This window comes from Cyprinodon variegatus, unplaced genomic scaffold, assembly GCF_000732505.1.
Source record: "Cyprinodon variegatus isolate N-32 unplaced genomic scaffold, C_variegatus-1.0 Scaffold86, whole genome shotgun sequence".
Classification (NCBI taxonomy): domain Eukaryota; kingdom Metazoa; phylum Chordata; class Actinopteri; order Cyprinodontiformes; family Cyprinodontidae; genus Cyprinodon; species Cyprinodon variegatus.
Genome location: NW_015150539.1, coordinates 247,602 through 269,181, shown reverse-complemented (window position 1 = coordinate 269,181; position 21,580 = coordinate 247,602). Strand labels below are relative to the sequence as shown.

At 36.1% G+C, this 21,580-nt stretch overlaps 2 protein-coding genes across 7 annotated transcripts in view; one reads left to right on the top strand and one right to left on the bottom strand.

Moving 5' to 3' along the window:
- The window catches only part of LOC107083874 (myoblast determination protein 1 homolog), a 3,869-nt gene extending 1,512 nt beyond the window's left edge, over positions 1 to 2,357 (top strand). The window contains exons 2-3 of the mRNA XM_015373390.1: positions 667 to 678; positions 1,336 to 2,357. Of these exons, the coding sequence (XP_015228876.1) occupies positions 667 to 678; positions 1,336 to 1,535 (212 nt within the window). The 3' untranslated portion in view covers positions 1,536 to 2,357. The remainder of the gene's footprint in view (positions 1 to 666; positions 679 to 1,335) is intronic.
- Positions 2,358 to 2,475: 118 nt separating this feature from the next.
- On the bottom strand, positions 2,476 to 19,154 carry LOC107083873 (troponin T, fast skeletal muscle isoforms-like). Of its 6 annotated transcripts, XM_015373383.1 has the most exons (16): positions 18,951 to 19,154; positions 14,895 to 14,934; positions 14,798 to 14,805; positions 14,437 to 14,445; positions 12,356 to 12,502; positions 9,108 to 9,125; positions 8,860 to 8,880; positions 6,863 to 6,881; positions 6,720 to 6,765; positions 5,189 to 5,305; positions 4,982 to 5,059; positions 4,642 to 4,755; positions 4,441 to 4,550; positions 3,755 to 3,845; positions 3,353 to 3,393; positions 2,476 to 2,787 (listed from the first exon to the last, which is right to left on the bottom strand). In XM_015373383.1, exons 2-16 carry the CDS (start codon positions 14,912 to 14,914, stop codon positions 2,751 to 2,753), a joined length of 876 nt encoding a protein of 291 aa, XP_015228869.1. In that variant the 5' UTR covers positions 14,915 to 14,934; positions 18,951 to 19,154; the 3' UTR covers positions 2,476 to 2,750. The 6 variants fall into 6 exon arrangements, with proteins under 6 accessions (XP_015228869.1, XP_015228872.1, XP_015228870.1 ...); XM_015373386.1 differs by lacking the exon at positions 8,860 to 8,880; XM_015373384.1 differs by lacking the exon at positions 14,437 to 14,445 and having other exon boundaries at positions 18,951 to 19,131.
- Between the last annotated feature and the right edge of the window lie 2,426 nt (positions 19,155 to 21,580).

Sequence of the window (21,580 nt, the reverse complement as noted above, 5' to 3'; positions counted from 1 at the left end):
ATAAACCAAAGAATGAGGCGATTCAAGATACTTAGCCCAAAGTTGAGCCAGTTACTGTAACAGTCCAGGTTGAACTCAAACATGGTTGTCTTACGTTCCCAATCCTTGTGATGGTGTCCATAGATAAGATCCTGAGGCAGAATTTTGGAGAGAAAGGAGTCTGTTTTGGGAAACCTGTGTTTTCATCTTCCCCTTTTTTGCAAATGAAGTTGTCCTCAAAATAAAGACTTTCACTCTGCTCCAGTGTTTTAAACTTAATTAAACTTAATTCGGATAAGTGCTGCTATAAGTCAGAGGACATTGTCTGCAGAGAAAAACAGAGGTTTGATTCTCTAGGTGTGAGGTTTATTCTCTACAAACCGAGGAGTTTGGGTGGGAGATGCATTACGTGTAACTTGGAGAAGGCTCTGCAGCTAACCCAGAGTTTGTTGTAATGTTTATATTTACCTTCTGAGAGCTTGGGATCCCCAGAGTCTTGGTTCCCCTTTAATCCCCACTACCAGGTCGCAAATAAGAAGACAACAGATTGATAGTTAGAAGGTAGATTAAATTCTGCATGTTGATATTTTACAGCATAAGTTATATAGTTAAAATGACTGATTTGCCACTGAGTGCATAGCAATTTTTTTTTAATCAGCTTTCTGTCATTGTTTCCTGGATCTCCAGCTCATGTTGACGGTAGCGTAGGATGCAGTGGTTCTTCACCATATTGGAGGGTTGCTGGTTTGAACCCCAGCTCCTTCAGTCTCAGTTGTTGTCTACTGATGGTGGATATAGGGGCCACAGCAGTTTGCCATAATTGTTGTGTGAATGACTGAAAGCTTTGAAGTCCACTTACTTAAAGAGCCAGAGACTAGATAAGTGGAAGGCATTTATTCTTAGCCAAAACGTTACTGCTGCTAGGTTACAAGTATATAAACTGAGAAATAATTAAAAAAGCATACATTTTAGTTTTTGCTACCAACACCTGCATGAAGGAATAGTTCCTCTCCACTGTCCCCCATGCTTGCTTATGAGGGATTACAGCCACGTCAACAACTTTTGTTTACAGATCACTCTAGATCAATTAGCCTTTTATTGTTACATTAGCTACACTTCATAGTTTCGTAACAGGATTCAAATCTAAATATTTAAATACCATTACATTAGGAGAAAAAATCTAAATGAAAAGAACGACAGGTGAACATGTGAAATTACTCAATATTAGAGGTTGAAAAGTCAGTTTTAAAACAAATGCTTGCCTTAGGATCAGATACATCAATGTATATTTTAATTTAATTAATTTTAAACTAATTCCTTGATTTTAACTATGGGTTTTTAAATTTTTGTCTGAAGGTTGCAAGAACAGCAAAACATCGCTCATTTCCAGTTTGGACTGCTTGTCTAGCATCGTGGAACGCATTAGCACAGATCAAGCAGCGGCCCCCGTTGGAGACAGCGTTGTCCCCCAAGGCACTGAATCCCCTCACAGCAGCTGTGGCGTCTCTTCTTCATCTGCTGATCCCAGCAGCATCTATGAGCCAATCTCATCCTGATGGAGTCAACAGAACATCCTTTTCGGCATGGACAGAAAGATTGCCTCCATTTTTTAGGAGGAGAACACTAAATTATTCCTGATTTCTGAATTAAGCTACTTAAATAGACTCCTTTTCTTGTGGATGCAATGGGTCTGCCTGGACTTTTTTTTTTTAGCTTACAAAGAAATTCTGCTGTCTGTTTTTAATAATCCAGGAGTCTTGGTAAAGTTTTTTTTCACAAGATTTCTGCTGATTAGAACTGAGGACCATTAATACACCTAAATATTCACGCTGCAGTAAAAAACACCATAAAAGTATTGGTGTCAATGTATGTATAAAATCTAAAAGCTGATGAAACCTTGATAAATAGCTACATATTTATACTGTGACTTGTTTTCACAACCATGGCTTCCACCACATTTGACTGTATTCCTGTTTTCTTCATTATTTTTGATTTTTAAAAAGTTCTTAGACTTAAACGAAAAACTGAAGAATATATCTATAATTTCCAGCTCTTTCTAGAGCAACATTATAATTCATTGTGCCCATTCATTTCCAACCAACTTATGAAACATTATTTACAGTGTTTGCTTGTTGTATGGCTGCAGTGTTTTTATAAGCCAGCTGTGTGGTGTTTAAGCTTTTTTTTTAACTTAAATAAAATCTCTGTATGACGTAGTGAGGCTAGGCTTAATACGGACAACACCAGCTTTGACCATAATGTTTAAGAGTGACCATGGCAGGATCACCTAAAGCTTTTGTAAAGAAGACTTAAATGTAATAAATATTTAAAGACCGAAAGTTTTATTTTATTTATAATTATTATTTCTGAGCTTTACAATTGTTGAAGCAATAGTATGCATGCATGGGTGTCTTCTCTGTGGCTCTGTGTTGTTCTAAAATTGTACAGTTGTCCCAAAATGTAAAAAAATGAATGTATTTAGAAAAAGAAATGAGAAGCATAAATAATAGAAAACATGTTTCTCTTATTTATATTATTATGTCTTTCATGCCTTTATTAAAGTGACTTTTCAATTCTCACGAACCACATCAGTTAAGGTGAACAAAGAGAATAGTATTTCTTAAACAAAAATATTGACATTATTCTTTTAAAACACTTTATTTATTGAAGCTATTCTTATGCTGAAACCACTGCATTTAAGCAGGAACTAAGACATCCAGTTGAAGCTGTCGCCCCAGAGTCTGAGCTGCTGTCCTTTGGAGGATCGATGCTCACTTCCTGCGGCGCGAGGCGGCTCCCTTCTTGCTGCTGCAGGACGCAAAGAGCAACAAAAAATTCAAAACTAAATAGAATGGTGGGGACTAGAATACAAAACGGTAGAGAGATGTGGTTGAACCAATTATCCTTAGAGGAGCAGCGCCCTCTGCTGATAAGTGATGAGATGTAAACCATTCATGGATGGATGGATGGATGGATGGATGGACGGACAGACGGATGGATGGATGGATGGATGGACGGATGGATGGATGGATGGATGATGGCTGGATAGATGGCTGGATAGATGGATGGGTGGTTGGATGGATGGATGGATGACGGATGGATGGAAGGATCAATGGATAGATAGATAGATAGATAGATAGATAGATAGATAGATAGATAGATAGATGGACGGATGGATGGATGATGGATGCATTGATTGATGGACTGATGGATGGACGGATGGATCCGACAAGTTAAGGGACAGGGAATAAAGTCTGGGTCAGGTTTATTTCAAACTGTACAGGAACCCAGTGTTTAGTGTAAATGTATGTCGTGTGAATTATATGTTATACTGCTCCTGGTTTGTCTTTTAGTCTTTGTCTTTGTTACTTACTGTTTCTGCAGCTCATCGATGCGGTTTCTGAGAGAGATGACCTGAAAGAAACAACTTCTAGTTAAGCAGATAAAGAAACCTTTCACCCTGCTTAAGTTAAAATCATAGCCTTTGAAAGTAGAAAAAAAATATTGTGAAACATACTTCCTATATTTCTATTCCTCAATTTACAAATTTATTGTTGTTTTGAGATTAAATCTATTCTAATCCTAGTTACCAAGGTGGAGAATTGTAAAATAGGCATATATGCCATATTTGTACCTCCACTGCAGCACAATATAACTACTGCAAAAAATTTACCTCATAACTACTTTGAGATTTCCTTAATTTTCAAATCTTAACTTTGACTTGCTATTTTTATTTTTTTTAAGCAGAAATAGTTGGTGTTTTTTCATCACTCACCTCATATCTTTGTCTCTTGAGCATCTCACAGTGGTCGTATTTGATTGCCTCCAGGTTGGTCAGCCAGTCGTACAGCTCATTGGCCTTTTCCCTAAAAGACACAAATACACGGTGTCGTGGATTATTTTCTGTGTTTGGGATCGATCAGCAATTTCTTTTATCAGTGCAGTGACGTTTAGCTCCCCTCGCTATTTTGACTTGGGTTTCTATAGTAAAGAATTAGGCTTTATCTTAGCTACACTTAGCTCTGCACTGCTTACACTTACAGTATTATCAGTTTTGCTAAATGTTGAATCCATGATAATAATCATGTTGAATTATTTAGTTTAAATGTCTGTTTGATGTCTCTTTAACTAATAAATCACATCCATTTTTATATTCTATGTTTTTAAACATTTTGTTATTATTATTTTTGTTATTATTTATTTTTATATTTTTTAACAATCTTACTAAAATGTTACTCAGCTTCATAGGCTAGTATCTTGTTTACCATAACAAAATACTTTTTCTATGAATAATGATGATTATCCAGATTAATGGCTTATATTTTTAACACAACTGCTTATTTATCCTGAGAAGTAATTAGCACACTCAGATTTATCTGCTAAAAATGAATTCGAAATTGTGCTTGTTTAAAAAGAAATAAAACAACACGGCAGCAAATGTTAAAGGTTGGATCATTTTACCTCAGCTGGTCGTCTGTGAGGCTGTCAATGCTCAGTGGTTTGATTCTCTCTGCTAAAACCTTCTTCTTCTTTTCCCTCTCAGTCTGTTTCTTGCCTCTCTTTGCATCAATCTTGAAAAGAAAGAAGAGTATTAGAATCGGCTTGATGGGATTGAACAAAAATCTGTATCAGTGATAAAGACCAAATGAAATAATTAAATACCCTCTGCAGGTGGCTGCTGAAGCCTGATCCCATATTGGTGAGCGCTATCTTCTTTTTGGCACCATCGTCAGCCTTCCTCTGAGCATCGGCCTCCTCTTTTCTCATCCTCTCAAGCTGGTAAATGGTTAATAAAAGAAGCAAGAAGTATAAATTAAGTAATATTTCCAACAAAAACCTTCTACCCACCTCGGCTGTTAATAGATTTATTAAATATGTGCAAACATCTCTAGGCCAGAAGAGGCCAGAACTGAACCTGATTAGATGGATTCCTTCCAATGAGAACTTCCTTTTTCCTTCCTTAAGTAAAATGCTCAAATTTCACATTAATAGTTTTTTGTACCTCACGCCGCGCCTGTCGCTCTTTATCCTTCTCAGCCCGAATCCTTTGCTGTTCAGCTCGCTCTGCACGTCGCTTTTCCTGATAAGATAAACCAACAAACATACCAGCAACACTATGACCTCTAGCAGTAATGGGTCAAATGCAACAGTTTCACTCCAAGTGAACAGCATAACTGCACAACTTGTTTTATTCTTATAGAAATCTCACAATTCTTTCTTTGAGAGCAATGAGTTCCTCCTCCTCTTTCTTCCTGCACTCAAAGTGAGCATCGATCAGTGACTGAAGCTCAACCAGATCCTTGTTCTGACGTTTCTTCTGAATGTCCTGTGAAGAACGCAAAAGATTTGTCAGGAAGGACCTGCAGCTGAACATAAGGCAGGTTGTTGTCAATAATAAATAGATAAAAAGGCAACCAAAAATATAGAAAACAAATACAAGAGATCACTCACAGCAAACCATTTCTGTAATCTTAAAGTCATAGCCCGTAACTTTTGAATAAATACTTTAGAAAACTCTGGTCCAGAAATCTAGAATTAGAATTCACTGGTATTTAAAATAAAAATTATTATCCTTTTATTCTGTATGAAAACTTTATATACAATGATGAGCAAATAAACTTTTTTCAAATGTTATTTCTTTGTTTGTATTAATAATGATACAGATATTAAAGGTTTAGGACCTTAAAAAGCCTAATTATATAAAAATGATGGACAGAGCAAGAAAACACATATTTCAATCAATATTATGAATAAAAAAACTAATAGCAGTACAAAGGAAAGTAAAAAATAAAATATGTAAATTTACTGTAAGCAGTTCTTAAGTTGATTAATTTGTCCTATTTTGCTTAAATGTTTCATTAGCTATTTTTTTGTTATTTTAATCAATAGAGATTATGCAAAAAACAACAACAACAACAATCAATAATGATGAATAAGTGCTTCAAAATATTATAATTATCTCTTTTTTATTGTAGAATTATACACAACATTTACATTCGAATCCATGCAATAAAACATAACAATTAATTCTTACTATAATTTAAGAGTACTATTATATCCCTGAGATCGTAACTTTTCTTTTTTTTTGTATTTCTTTTTAACAATTGTGTTCTTGTATTTTATAGAGCAGAATCTAAACATATATCTTTATAGGTACTTATTCTATAGCTACTATCAATATCCTAACTTGCTTTTATAATTTTAGGTATTATTGCTATGCTAACTGTAGAGCTATTGGAAGAACAGTTCCAAATCTTAAACCATATTTCTAGATAAGACTAAATATTAGCTCAACTTATTTATTTTATTTCTCCAGGATGTTTGGGATGCATTGAAAAGCTGCATGTAGCCGTCTTTTGATTGATCACATCATGACAAAAAATTTGCAGACGTATTGCCCAGAGCAGGACTGAAACTTTAGATGGTATCACAAGGAAGGATTTTCATTATTTAAATTAGACTTTGATATATCAGTTAAATTATGTTTTTTTCTTCTTGATATTTTATATAAAGATTTATTCCATGGTGTAACGATTTTCCTAAAACCCAGATTTTTTTCACCCACTGATTTGTTTATTAAATATTATTTAAAAGAAGATATTTATTTTAATTGTAGCCCTGTTTTGCAGCGATTAGGTCAAATGCATGGTATTTCCCAAGTGTGATCACTTGGGAAATATTTTATAATAGTGTTTTTATGTAAATAGTTTTTTTAAATAATGGAAATTGTGAGTACGCACGTCAAAGTCCACTTTCTCGCCATCAGGGATCTTTGGGGCAGATGGTCTGTTGAAAGACACAATAAGAAATTAAATATTATAAATAAAGAATAAAAAATAACACAGAAGATTAACGTAGTAGTAGTAGGACCACACATACTCACTTGAACTTTGGCTTCTCTTCTAATCAGAAAAAATAAAATAAAAAAAGAAATAAAAAGAAAGAAGAGTGAGAAATTAGAATAGAATAGGTAGATGACTCAGGGATGCAGGTTACACCTCCGGTCGTAATGTGAGAGTGAGTTTTAATTTTAGCTATACTTTCCAACAACAGTGACCTATTTAATTAAATTAAGCATCTGTTTGAAGTTATGTAAACACACAGCAATACTGGCTGAGGTCAAAGAGATAAGGACAAACTTCAGTTAAGATAATTCACATTTTATTACTTGTTTACATTTAGTGCAAGACTACAAAGCCTACAGGACAAATCTATGTCTGTTTCAAAAACTATGTAAGAAAAATAAATTTATATGCAAGGTTCTTTATATGTTATTTTTCTAAACCAGGATAACTGTTTACAGTTTCTAAACTAAGTTAAACAAATCAACACTATGAAGATTAGCTGATTAATATCTTTATATTATTGTTTTTTTTTTATTTACTGCACTTATATATATATATCATAAAAAATGTAGATATATATTTACCTTACTGCAGCAGTATTACTGTGCATTCTCTTTCAATAACCATACAGTGCTGATAGATAGTATTCACCCTCTTACAGATTTCTCCTGCTTTTGCTTTTGCACCAGACTGTTTGACATATTTTAATACCAGACAAATATCCAATGAAGATTTCATTTATCAAGTTTTTTTTTTTAAATTAGCCCAGTTCTTTTTAGAAAAACAACAAACAACAAAAACATTGATTTAACCATGATTAACTACATTTATTTAGAAAGCTATGATAAATTTCAGGTAACAAATCAGAGCAGACCTGTGCTGGACCTTTACGATCAGTAAAGAACTGTCTGATGACACATGCTAGGTTGAAGCATTTTAAAAAGGAATAAACTGTATCTTCTCTGATATAAACCAGAGCAAATCAGAGTAAAAGCTTTAAAAACTTACCAGTTAAAAGAGTTAGAAGAAGCAATAGTAAGGCAATGTTCTTAAACGCAGCCATTCCTGGAGTGACTAGCCAATTAAAAGTGCCTCAACATATAATCCAGCGGGTCAGAAAACAATCCAGAATAATATCTAAAGATAATATCTGCTGACCTCCTTTTCTGTGTTCATTATGTTTGGGAATCAGGCATTAAATTAACAAGAAATAGACAATTTATATACATTAAGACAATGATGTGGTAGTGTGATGGTCTGTGCAAACTTGTTCACTAATTTTTGTTCACTATGTCATGAGAGAGAATGTCCTGAGTTATGTTATTTAAATCCTGACTCAAATCTTTTTAAGACTGTTCATGCTCTAAAACCTGGGGCTGAAATCAAAATAACTTTGCAAAGAAGAGTGGGAAAACTCCTCCAGTGTATTGTAAAATAGTCATTGCCAGTTATTGAAAAATCCTTTATTTATGCAAGGGATAATCATCTTTTCACACAAGTTTGTTTAGAAAGATTTTTAGCTTAATAAAAGTTATTTTCATTGTAAAATGATTTAGCCTTGTTTTCTCTGCTATCAAAAATCTGTTTGAGGATGTAAAACATGAAGGGACAAAGAACAAATATGTAAGAGTGTAGATACCTTTAACAACACTGTATACCAGAGTAAAGTTATACCGACTTTTCTGTTTATCTCTGTTAATTTAATTTGAATTAGTATGTAAATCAAACCAATTTCATCAGAAATATTTAAAATGCTAATCAAGATCAGTATGCTGTCATATAAATCATCACATTTAACTATTTAAAAGTTAAGGTTTCCAAGCATACAGTACATCAAATCACACTTTACACAACAGGAAGGACTGGATTTGTAATTACTGTTAATAGTTTTCAGAACCAGGATTGGGAGGTGTGTGATTAGACTTTGTTTCATTTTAGGTGACCCCTAAACTACGACAACATTAAAAGAAACGGACAAAAGAGGGGTGGGAATCGCAAGCCAAGCAACAATGACTCAGCATGAAATACAAACTACCATCTTGATCTCCATCTTCCCCTGGCAGGACATTCATGCAAAAAAGAGAAGAAGCAGAGATGAGCAGTGGGGCCCATAACTCCGACTCGCCATTTATGAATCCTTCGACTTTTTCCTTTATATCACCTTGATCTCTTCAACCGTGGACTGTTGCCAACTGATTAAATAAGGTGTAAGGCATCCCTTATTCAACTGGGAAGCATAAAAGGTCGAATCAGAAGAACAGAGAAGAATGCAGATCCACATACCTTCCTCTTCATAGGCCTCTGCATGCAGCAAGCGTCCAAAGCAAGAGCAGAACAGAGATCATTAGTGATCCAACTGAGCAGCCTGTACATGTACCATCCAAAAAGCACATAGCTTTTAAAGCACATTTACTTGATTGGGGTGTGCTTCAAGGAGTCATGTCAGAAGTCCCTTGACAGGGCATGCATCAGTCCTGTTTTTACACAGCAGGAAGCTCTTTGTATAACTACTACCAAGCTTTTTTATTTGAGGGGCCCAATACTTATGTCTGCTTAACAGTTAAAGGGTACTGCTACAAAAATACCTTTCAGTGTGATAGCTTGATTTGCATCTTGTTTTTTTCCTGATTGGAATGATATTTTGTTAAACGCACTGATTATGGGCATCTTCACAGGTTATGGGGAGGATACGTAAAACAAATGCACAACTTTCTGACTGCTCAATGACTATTCTTCTAACTAAACCAGTCACCCCTTTGTTTTAATTTTTTAAATAATCTGAACAAGGTTTTATATGCAAACATCTTTAGCATTTTGTCATACTTCCTTGTAAAACCTAAGCAAAATGTATTTTTTGTAAAATTTCTAATAAGAAAATATGTTTACCTTGGTCTGAGGACCACTTACAGTATGGTTCTTATCCAACATGGTCCCAGCTCTTAAAAACACAGCATTGCATAGAAAGGTGCAGTTCAATAAATGGAAACGAGTAATTTAAAACATTAAGTATCTTGCAAATTACAAATTAGTTCTTGAGAAACTCAATTTCCTAACAGCAAACAGATCTTTTTCTTATTAAGTTCTTACACAAACTCTTCCAAATGGTTTTGGTCCGCCTAAGCATAAACAAGTCTCGTTCTTCTGTCAAAGGCTAAAACATGACTTTTGCCCATTGGAGTGAATGGAGTCACGTGGTAAATGGTGGTACATTTTTTTTTACACTACTGCATCAGACCTGTTACATTTCATATAGTGATATGAGACTTAAATTGGGGAGTGGCGTCCTAATGGTTTGGTACATTGCGCTTGGAATCAAGAGGTTCTGACTTCGAGCCTCACGCCCACAGACTGCCACTCTGTTTCACTGAACAACACCCTTAACCACTCACTGCTCCCCAAAAAATGGCAGCCCACTGTTCCCTAAGGAGATTAGTTTAATTTCTCCAATGTGAAATCAATAAGGTTAAATTATTATTATTATTATTATTAAATGCAGCAGCCTGGTAATGGGAATCCATCACATGAGGCCATCTACATAAGGTAGTTGAGTAATCTAAACCCCTTTATAGTTTGGAAGTCAGTAAGTATTGCGTCTGTAGAAATCAGAAACAGCACCTACTGACTCTTCTCTTGATTTTATTTGGCCTACCCTCTCAGGATTAGTTGCACTTCCACTTATAAAAATATCCCTATCCCATATTTTAAAATTAGACTTATTGCACAAGTGGTATTCTATTGTGGTATTTAAGTTTTTGAGCAACGGACCCTTTTCCAAATGTTTGTACAATTAAGCAGCATAACAAGATGCTGGATTTTACATCTGTACCAATACAGGTGATTAAAAAATCCAAAGTTATGATTTGGATAGGTGGATCAATTCTGACTGTTGATTTCAATATGACTCATTTTCTATTATTATCATTTATGATTCATACGCTTATTTTTAACAGTAAATTAAACTAAATTAACTAATTTCTAACAGTAAATTTAACCAAATCACATATTTCAAAAGTTGTCATCTTGATAAAAAAAATGTTCTCCATGATGGGTACTAAATGAAGCTTGATCTTCAGAAAGATTGCAGATTTATCCTCCAACATTGTTTGAGTGGTTGGATAAAGAAGTTTGAAATTGTTTCTGCTAACGAGATAAAGCATTAGTCAAGCAAGCATAGACATTAAGCCTGGGACTTCTGCCATGATCCCTTTGGTTACAAGGAACTTGAAACACATCTTAATGGGAAATTTACTTGAATTTGATCAACTTAAATAGTGAGACAGTTCTTAAACATCATAATACCCCAATGTAAATGATTTTTTTTTTTTTTTTTGCAAATAGCAAATTTTAATTTTTACTTGCACATGGAAAATAAACTAATAAATAAAAGCTAAACATGGACTTAAGGGAGGTGAAGAATTGACTTTACATGACAAGAAAATACCTATCATCCTTTCTGCTGTGGCCTTTAACTGGGTCACATGAGTTTTCCAAAATGCAAATAATGATGATGGTCATTAAAAACGAAATGAGTCATTCAAATGTATAGAAGGCCAAGGATGATGCAAGGCAACTAATTCATGTAAAGGCAACCACCTTCCTTGTTCTCCCTTTTTAACATATATGCACAGCTTATATTTAAAACACAAATGACAGTGAACAATAATGCTGGAAACAGGACAAAACAATTTTTGACTGTTTGACTGTGGACAGTGCTTCAACAGGGATGAAGATGATGTGACAGCTGTGGGTGTTTTATAATGAAATGCTTGCCCCAACATGCTCTAGGAGATTTGACAAAAAGTAGAAGGCCTAGTCTTGGAAAATAATGTGATATTTAACTCAATTGAAGCAATGTTTTAATTCAGATTAAGCAACGTTTTAACTCAATTTAAGCAATGTAGGGCATTTTATTTATATGTTGTGGAAAATATTGCTTTGTCCCAAATGTTTTTGTAATTTTTTTTCATTTTCATCAGTCCAAATGCCTAAAATTTTATGAATTCTTTAATGATGCTGCCAACCTATTTTAATTTAAGGGAGGCAGTCACAAAGAGGAAGCTAAACACACACTAAAAGCTACTGTGTGTTTAGCTAGTTAGTTAGATTAATGAACTGCAAAACGATCTAGTTCCCAAATCTTGAGATTCACTGTAAAGATATATCAACTAAGTGCTGTTTTGCAGACTTCATTAATACAGTGCATCCTTCTCTCAAAATGACCACTTGAAGTTGTCAAAAATCATCGTTGCCAAGAGCAGTCATTCCATACTACAACAATTTTGCAGGAGTTTCATCAAAATACTATGATCTCAGCATTTTACTTTAGGGCAACAAAAAGAAAAAACTTGCCACATAGAAAATAAAAAACAAGAGTTACTGCCTTAAACATTTCTGATATAAACTTACTTTGAAATAAATATTGATTTAAATTCGATGATTTTAAGCACCTGTTGACAAACAGGACTACCCTGTTAGGCAGAGTGCCGGATGTCCTGCAGCAATATAATAAACGCACTGCCCGTGCCACGTACCTTCCTCCTCACGAACCACTTGCTGCACCACCTCCTGAGGCTCTGGCTCTGGTTCTGGTTCTGGTTCTGGTTCAGGCTCTACTTCTGGCTCTGCCTCTACCTGGGCCTCCGCCTCAGGGGCTACTTCTACTTCTACCTCCTCCTGGGCTAAAGGCACGCAACATGCACCAAATTGCACAATAGAGGTGCCGGAGAAGGCAATTATTAAAGACAATAGACATGACAGAGCCATTAGAGACCAAAGGTGAAACTGAAATTCACAGAAAAGATGGATGGGTGAGCGAAGGATACTGCTGGAGAATGGAGAGAAAAACAGATGATGGAGGCAGAAACTCTGTGGTCTTTCATACAGAAAAGTCATATTGAACTGTTAATGTGTGTGACTACTGCAGGAACAGATTATCGGGGCTAAAGTATATAATTATTCTCTAACTTTTCTGGGGTCTTGGTTTGAAAAAGAGGAAGATTAATAAATGCAATTTAAAAAAAACCCCTCAAAACTGAGGCTGCAAAGAATGAGTAAGCATAAAAAACATAATGAGTTTTTATGTGTTGCACAATTAATTTCCATTTATTATTAAGGTGCTTCTCAACATTTAAGCATCATAAATATCAAAAGATATTACAAGGATTTGGATTCAAATAACAAATGTTAATAGTTTTTTTTTTAATACAATACAATTCAGGGCTGCTCAGTGGCGCCGTGGGTAGCACTGCTGCCTTGCAGCAAGAAGGTTCTGGGTTTGATTCCTGGCCTGGGGTCTTTCTGCATGGAGTTTGCATGTTCTCCCTGAGCATGTGTGGGTTCTCTTCGGGTACTCCGGCTTCCTCCCACAGTCCAAAAACATGACTGCTAGCTTCATTGGCTTCTCTAAATTCTCCTTAGGTGTGAGTGTGTGCGTTTCTCTCTGTGTTGCCCTGCGATGGACTGGCAACCTGTCCAGGGTGTACCCCGCCTCTCCCATTGACAGCTGGAGATAGGCACCAGCACCCCTTGCAACCCCAATTGGGACAAGCGTGTCAGATAATAGATGGATGGATGGACAATACAATTCATACAAAGTATACTTTTTGTTTAAACTCAAAAATTCTAAGAATAACTCTTTTCCTCTGCATTGTCTGAGAAATATGAAGTGTGTTAAGATAGTAAAAACCATGAAAGTTTCTTGGGAATTCTACACTTTAGTTCTATGAAGTATGAGTTTTCCTTACTGGTCCTTCTTCTTGCAGCATTGGTTAACATCCTAAGTTGCTCTTGTGGCATACTTACAGGACTTTAGCTTCCAATAAGCAATTATGTACTTTTTTTTATGTTCCTCAAGACACTTTAGGGGAAGGGAGAACAGCTTCCGTTACATACAGATAATTTTTTAACAACCTCATGTAGAGAGACATTAGGCTAACATTGTTAGCAATTCCTAAGTCTTTAATCCCCAATGTCTTTTGCTAAAGGCTTTTTTGTCAAGCTATTATCCTGTGAACAATGTCGACAGCAGTTTATATCTTTTAAGTCATTAATTTAGGTATTCCTGCAACTTAGTTTTCCCACATTCACCAATTCAAATATGACCATTGTATGAATCAGACCAATGACAGCAATACTGACAATAAGAAACGGCAATGTGGAATTTTCACATGTTAAGAAAAAAGGTTTAAGGAGCTGTTTTTTTTTGTTTTTTTTCTTAACCATGTGAGTCAAATCATCACTCAGAAGACAAAAGTCACCATTAACTTGTAAGTGTTTGGTTGACAGCCAAAATAGCTAATTAACAGTTGACCAAATCTATTAAATGAAGCACAACTCTGGCAATGAGTAACAGTGTGGCGGGTAAGGAAGCAGTCCATTCAAATCCACTAAGAAATCTTGAAATAAGAAGATGACAGCTTTACAATTTTATTCCTTAAACACCACATATTTATCATTAGCTGTCTTTATAATTCTTTAGAAGCAATAGGTAACCGTTGGTTAAAATAATATGTGTCAATGTCAAATACTTCAAGTTAAGGGTGAAAGATAGTTGACTTATTAGTGTGAATGAGAAAAATAGTAATGGATGTAAAGTTGATTCGTCCATCTTTACCTTCCTCCTCTTCAGTTTTGCAAAATTCAAATTAAAACATATGTGGGAACAAAAAAAGCAAAATTAAATGAACACACATTAGAACTTAGGCTTATTCTAGCTCAACGAATGTGCTAATCATCAGGGCTCTTATGGCCAATGTAAGAAAAAAAAAGATAAACAAAAAATCTATTGAAAAAAGAGCAAATAATGTCAGCAGCTTTCCCACCTTTATCTACATTTTTAAACTATGTAAAGGTTTAAAAATAGCAAATATTAGTCAAACTACACTCGGTGGTTATCAAAAACATCATAACATGTCTACTCTGTATCTACACAGCAAGATAATCTGTAAGGTTAACCAAGTAGTTGTCACACTTACCGTCGTACCTGCAAAGATAAGAAATGCAAAATATTAATCCAATTCATTTTAAAATGTATTGCATATTGTATCACTAACTGTAGTGAGATTTACTTACACTTCTTCAGTGTCAGACATGATGACAGCAGATTTCAAACCTGAGGAGAAAGGCAAAGAAAAGTTACCATACTGTCTACTGTCATATCTCTACCAGCATAAAGTAATAAAGACATTTAAGATGAAATATGCACTGATTTTGGTGACTTTGTCAATAACTTAAAGGGCTTAATCACTTTCTACTTTCAAATTAGAGCAACCGTAGACCTAATGTGAAGTCTAACAACCTGGAAAAATAAATATTTCTACTGCCGGTTTTTATTAAAACAATAGTTTGACTAATATGTAATGTTTTGGCAGATCATAACTGTTATTTTATAAGAAAGTTCCTCTGTAATATACATTATACTGAAACCTTTTCAGGAGCAGTATTGCATCATAAATCCAGAAATGTATGCTTTGTTGCAGCGGAAATATCTCAAGTTGAATTTAAAAAATGGAAACAGATGTTTTAAACATTGTTGTTCCACAGTTTCTCTAAATAAGAAAAGATAAGTAAGATAAATTAAAAGATAAAATTAAAAACAAAGATTATGCATTGCAATACAAGTAAATAGATGATAGATATTCATAATATTAGTAGAGGTAATTGTGCTAAAATGAGATTGATTTCAGTAACGGTTATGATAAACTTTATAAGCCAGAAGAATGACTTCATAAGCAAACAATATAGTAGTAGACAATCCTGCCAGGACTATGGCAATTATGTTATTCCTACAGAGCGAGAATGGCAGGTTGGGTGCACAGTTCAGGTGAAAATGATTGTTTTCTTTCTCTCCAGGGAAAGATGGTGATGATGGGGTAGCTTTTAACGTGGGAGAGGGAGGTAAGTGATAATGTTTGATTGTGGAAGTGTCCAGACAGCGGATCCAAGGAAGTGGATAGAGCAGCGGCCAGAATGGGTGATAAGGAAGTTTGTGAAGGGAATTCCAAGGTGACCTCACCAATTCTGAATTGTTCCTTTATAGAGGAGGAACTAATAATGGTTTCCTGGAAAGGAGAAACAATAACGTAACCTGGAACAAGAACAATCTAGGATCTCCTTCAGGGGATCTGTTCCTAAGCTCCTTCTGATTGTGTGAATCCCTGGCCACAAAGACACACATGCCCAAACCCTTCAATAACAGAGGGTAAGGGATGACCTGTGAGATGAGACAGACAGATGGAAGAGTATAGTCAGCACAGGAGGGTGGGTGGAGGCTTTAAATGGTGGAAATTATGTATTACACATTATGCCAGGTTTGATGAGTACATTCGTTGGATTCTCTGTGCATGCACTCAACTGATCTGTTTGAATAAACCTAAGGAAAATCAGAATTTGCCACCTAATGCAGAGCAGTCCTTTCGAACATGAGAGATGAACTAACAGGCCTAAAAAAACAACCTTTCTAAGTATCTGGGCTGTTCCCTAAACTATTTCATAGTTACATATGAAAAACAAATTATGTGAAAACAAAAAGATGGAGCTTATTATCAGAAAGAGCCCTTTGGAATAATAATCCCTTCCCACAACTGTCAAACGTGTCTACTAGAATTGGGTTACTGGCTACAGACAGCAGATCCAGAGCAGGATGGATCCAGCAGAGATCAAGTGGTTCAGAAAATGCATTTTCTGTTTGTAGGAGACTAAAATAAGGTGTATCTGGTGGAGCTGAGATAATGACACGTGTAGCAACTAGACAGAGATCGCTGATAAAGTATTTATAAAAACACTGCAAAACCCTAAGAACCATTTTATCTGTTTACTAGTGTTGTGCAAACTTGAGCTGCTTCAATTGTCTCCAGATCTGTCTTCATCTATCAGCCCTTTGAAATCTAACCAAGAAAGATTGAGGATGTTTTATGAAACTAACATTTTTCAGATTTTACAAAGAGGTGCTTTTCCAGAAGGTGTGGATGTACATTAAGCTATGTTAGTCTAGGTTCTTTAAACCGTTTAGGAGCTCATCATGTAAGACAAATACCAAAATAATCAGAGAATCTCTGAGAACATCAGTCTTGGTAGACTGGCTGGTGCATTTGCATCCTGAGGGAAATAACGAGGTATCGTAATGAGAAAATGCCTGCTTCAAGTGACTCAGTTTTATGCGTTTCAATGGCTTTGTGTTGCAAGTATGAGAGAAGCTACCCAGAGAAAGATGATGCTAGGGATGGTCAGGTGGAAGAGTGAGAACTGGGTTTTTGCTAAATACCAGAGAATGAGTGAGTGAGAAGACTAGGGAGCTTTGAAGAGAGCTGGAGTGACAGCTAGGATGAGGAGGTTGGATAGACAATGGGAACTCCAGAATATGATCCAGGAATAAGACCAGTTAATATTGTGCAATGTTTTTAAGCCAGGGATGACCTATAATAGTAGCCATTCAAAATATCCCCACTTTCCTTGATGGGCCCTTGGCTGGTCCCCTTACAATTCCTTTTCAAAGATCAATCTTGGCACTCAAATATTATTTTTGTCATGATTTGTGGACATTAAAATCTAAAAAGCAGCATCATCTCCTGGTCAGACCCTGTAATTCAATGAAATGGTGTAGTCAGAGTAAAAAAAAAGGCACGCCCAGAAGATGGAGGGGGTCACTCCAGTGGCTGGAAGTTGGAAGGGGATTTTGCTGGGAGATAGAGGGAAGTGGGCTGCCATTCTGCAGGCATTTGAATGGGAAGGGCCATTTTGAATGGCTGCTGCTATAATATTATTAAAGATCTGTGATGGGGAAAATGAGGAAGAGTAAACCAGAAAATAGTACAATTTAAGTGGGAGATATAATAGAATACATATATTCTGTATTAAACTATGTGATATTTGTTATAAATAAAGTGCCTTTGGATGACTCCTTCGCGTTTCGTGGTAGGCACAGCTGCAGAGCACTCTGTGGATTAGCTCTGGATCACATGTCTACCCATCAGCTGAGGAACAGTGTTCAAATAGCTGCCTAATCCCTCTTCTTGGTCCAGCAGGAGGATCTTCTGCATCCAAACAGCCAATCAGAGGCCACCCCCAACAAACAAGCTCTTTGATCGACTCACAGCTGACAGCGTTCTCGACTCTGTGTGCACAGCGTTCGCTCTGTACATACCGACATTTCAACATGCTGTATATTTAGTGAGCGCTCACTTCATTTCTTAAGCATGTGGACCCCAAAGGCTGCTAAGTCTGTCCTGAGTCTTTCTGAAACCAAAACTTGGTGCTGAAACTGAGGCAACAGGTGATACATCAGCTTATAAGCCTAATGGGAGAGCATATTTAGACACTCACTAAAATCCTTCTAGATGTTGCCTCAGGGAGGAAAGGAGATAATGGAGATAGCAAAAATCTTGGACATCACAAAACACTATGCCTTCAAGGTGTCAATCTTATTAACAGTTAAACAGCTGACTGGGATTCAGTTTAAACTCTGAAGCACTGGCCAACAACTGTGAAGTGGATACCTTATTAAAAAAAAGTAAATGAATATTGATCAATATCCAAATAGTAAATGATTTGCTATTCTTTAGATAATTTTTGTTATTCATTTTTTTTTATTAAAGTAAATCAAGAAATGTATTACAGATTGATTAGTTTCTTAATGGTATAACATATTGAGGTTTTAGAATAACAGAACAAAAGACCTCAGATATAGCGCTCCTGTCAACTGCCTTCCAGGGAGCCTTGACCAGAACATTGTCAGCAGGATTTACATTCACTCACGTTTCAATATATATCTACCGTACCTCTGTTCCCCTTTAAAGACTTTTTTAATAGTATGGATAATTTTGATGACAAATTAAACTTTTCATATCCTTATTTATTTTTATGATCAAGAAATGTTATTTTTCTCTTTGTTTTGCGAATGGAGACTTTTTCTTTAGCCAGAAACAGACACGTCTTATCTCTGATAAAGCCACTTTCATTATCTCTTTTAAAGATATATTTCTACGTGTCTTCCAAAAGCATTGTCATATTTCGTATTGTTTAACCAATAGTTTAAGATTTTATTTTATTTTTTACAGAAAATGAGAATCTAAATTAAAAGAAGAGTGCTATTAGGATTGATAAGTGAGTTTTGGGCTGCAAGCAACTTACCCCGAAGAGGTAGAGCAGCTCCTCCAGCAATGAAGATGAAGGTCTGTAAGAATCGGAATGCTTCGCTCAAAGAATAAGTCCTGGTCCTATAGTGATACTTGAGATCATCAGCCCCTTATTGGCTAGGATCAAAATGGAGTGTGTGCTTTTGTGTGCGAGTGTGTGTGGTGAGAGAATGTTTATGTGCGGAAAAGGTGGAGAGGCTGGGGGAAGTGCATCCCCGACCCTGGAGAAGGAGGAGGTTAGAATACTGTGGATGGAAGAGGAGGGCTCAAATTTTGGAAAGGAGCAGCTGAGAAGCCTCTGTTGCTAAATTTACAGTGATAGAAGGGTGAGAGCTGGGCTTACACATTGGCTTGGCATCCAGACAATGGAAGAAAAGTCTGTGTGCATGTGTGTGTGCCTGTTGACCAATTCATCAACAAGTAGGTCCATCAGTCATTGGCTGAGTGCAGAGAGGCAGAATGCTGAATTTAGAATAAGAATAGGGCCAAGGTAAAAACACTCAATAAGGGTCTACATATATTGCTAAAAACAGAATAACCGTCGGGACTGAAGGCTTGTTTTTTCACAATTATATGTCTGACATGATCAGATAAACTTTGATATCAAACAAGCAAGAAAATGTCCATTCATAGTCCAACATTGTGAGAATGTTTCCTAATGAGTTTAAGCCATTACTGTACAAATGAAGAAAAGATGAAACAAGGATAAATCTTTTCAGGATGTGTTAATCTATCAAACGTACTAAAAAGGATTTTCTCTCTCCGGTCAGTGTTCATTTCAATCTGAAAAACTCACAAAAAGGAATACAATTAGAAGAGTTTTATTGATACATTTACTTAAGTCTTTGGTGCTCAGACTTTGGCAAAACATTAGGGTTGAATTATTTTGCTTTGATATGCATGAACAGGAGTAGGAGTAGGGATGTTTCCCTCCAGGCCTGAGGCTGGTGTTGGAGTAGAGATGGATGAGTTGGTCAGTTCATGACTGCTGTATAAAGAGATCCAGTGAACTGCATGAGCTGGTACTAGAGCTTCACTCTGGGACCTGTAAGACGAGAATCCAGCTTGGATAACACAGGTTGCATGAACCTGTCTATGATGAGCACGCATGGAGCGATAGTGGAGAGGAAAAACCCCCCGTTGGAAAGCAAGTTCTGGCAGAACCAGGCTCAACATGGCGGTCTTCTGCCAGACCAGTTGGGATGAGTAAGGGAATGCAGCAAGAGTCCGGGAAGAATGGCCCTCTGATGAAGCTTGGCTACGATGGTGGAGAAGGGGCTGGAGGTGGGTGAATTGGGTCATCTGAGTCAAGGTCCGACATGGTGAAACCACTGCCAAGGCTTGGGTAGCAGACTGAGATGTGGATTTGGCGACCTTTTAAGATGAGCGCAGGATGTTGATTGGCTTTCGTGGAGGCGTGGTTCAGAACCGATTGGCTGTGATGGAGGCGGGCACGGGTAAGTAATAATTTATTCAGTTGAACTTCCGCCTAGGCTCCATTAATCAGAGATGTTCACAAGTATCTTTTTCAAGACAAAAACATACTTGAGGGCGAAGTCTGAGAACATTGTCAACTGTTTGAGAGGCAAGAACAGGTCAAATATTCGCTCTTTCAATTTAAGTCCTCATTAGCTTTTAACTCTCTAATGACAGAAATTGCTCAGCAGATACAACAAATTTCTTCTCCTCTGGCATTGCATCACTGGAGATTAGAAACCCAAACCAGTTTGCTGTTAGACCTATAACATTACAGAAAATATATCTAAACACCTTTATCTTAATCTATTTTTTTAAATTGAAAATACATGAAAAAGCTACATTTTAGCACTTTCAAATCTTTTAAATGACTAAGTTAAAACCTTCTTATCCATTCCTTAACACTGTCCGCTCATAACATTGAGCCATTGTTACCTGTACATTGGCTAAAATAACAGTTAAACACAGATTCTGGTTTTGTCGATTGGTTTATTTTTGTTGTTTTGGGTGCAGTGGATTTGTTTGTGATGTGGTTGCTTTGGTAGGCCACATCTTGTTTTCATTTTTGCAAAAAGGTAAATTGATTTCACTTCACAATATTTTATTTCTGTTTTACTCTTCGTAAAAGAGAAACGCATGAATTGTAAAGTTAAAATATCAAAAACTCATTGTATAATACTCACCTCGTCTGTTTCACTCTCCAAACAGGTGTTCGGAGGACTGCACCATTGGAGAATTAAAGGGGAGAGGTTGATCTCCTGTATGGTGTTTTCTATATTAAGAGTATTTGTTTGGATTGAATTGAAATATTTGATTTTTGTATTTATTGGTTAAAGTATTTCTTAATTAGCTGTTCATATAAAACAAATTTTCTTTTTTTTCTTGTTATTTTGCAGCTGCACATCCTTTCAAAACATGGTTTCTTCCAATTTAGTTCCACCTCTATATAGGAAATATGTCTGCCATTGTTCTTGTGGTTTGTGTGGTTTGGTTGATGTCGTGCACCTGAAAAAATGAAAGACTTGTTAGTTTAAAACTCTTTTGAGCATGTTCTTCTGTCAACTGGTTTGGGTCCCACTTCCAAGACCTCCTGACAAGCATGTGACACTGCTCCATATATATATATATATATATATATATATATATATA

What these genes read in the sequence shown, in the direction of transcription:
- LOC107083873 (XM_015373383.1), bottom strand. Translation starts at nt 14,914, where the DNA reads ATGTCTGACACTGAAGAAGT. An exon ending in TCAGCAGCCACCTGCAGAGG is followed by an intron (nt 4,551 to 4,641) that starts GTATTTAATTAT and finishes TTTCTTTTCAAG; the next exon opens with ATTGATGCAAAGAGAGGCAA. An exon ending in TCAAGAGACAAAGATATGAG is followed by an intron (nt 3,394 to 3,754) that starts GTGAGTGATGAA and finishes TGTTTCTTTCAG; the next exon opens with GTCATCTCTCTCAGAAACCG.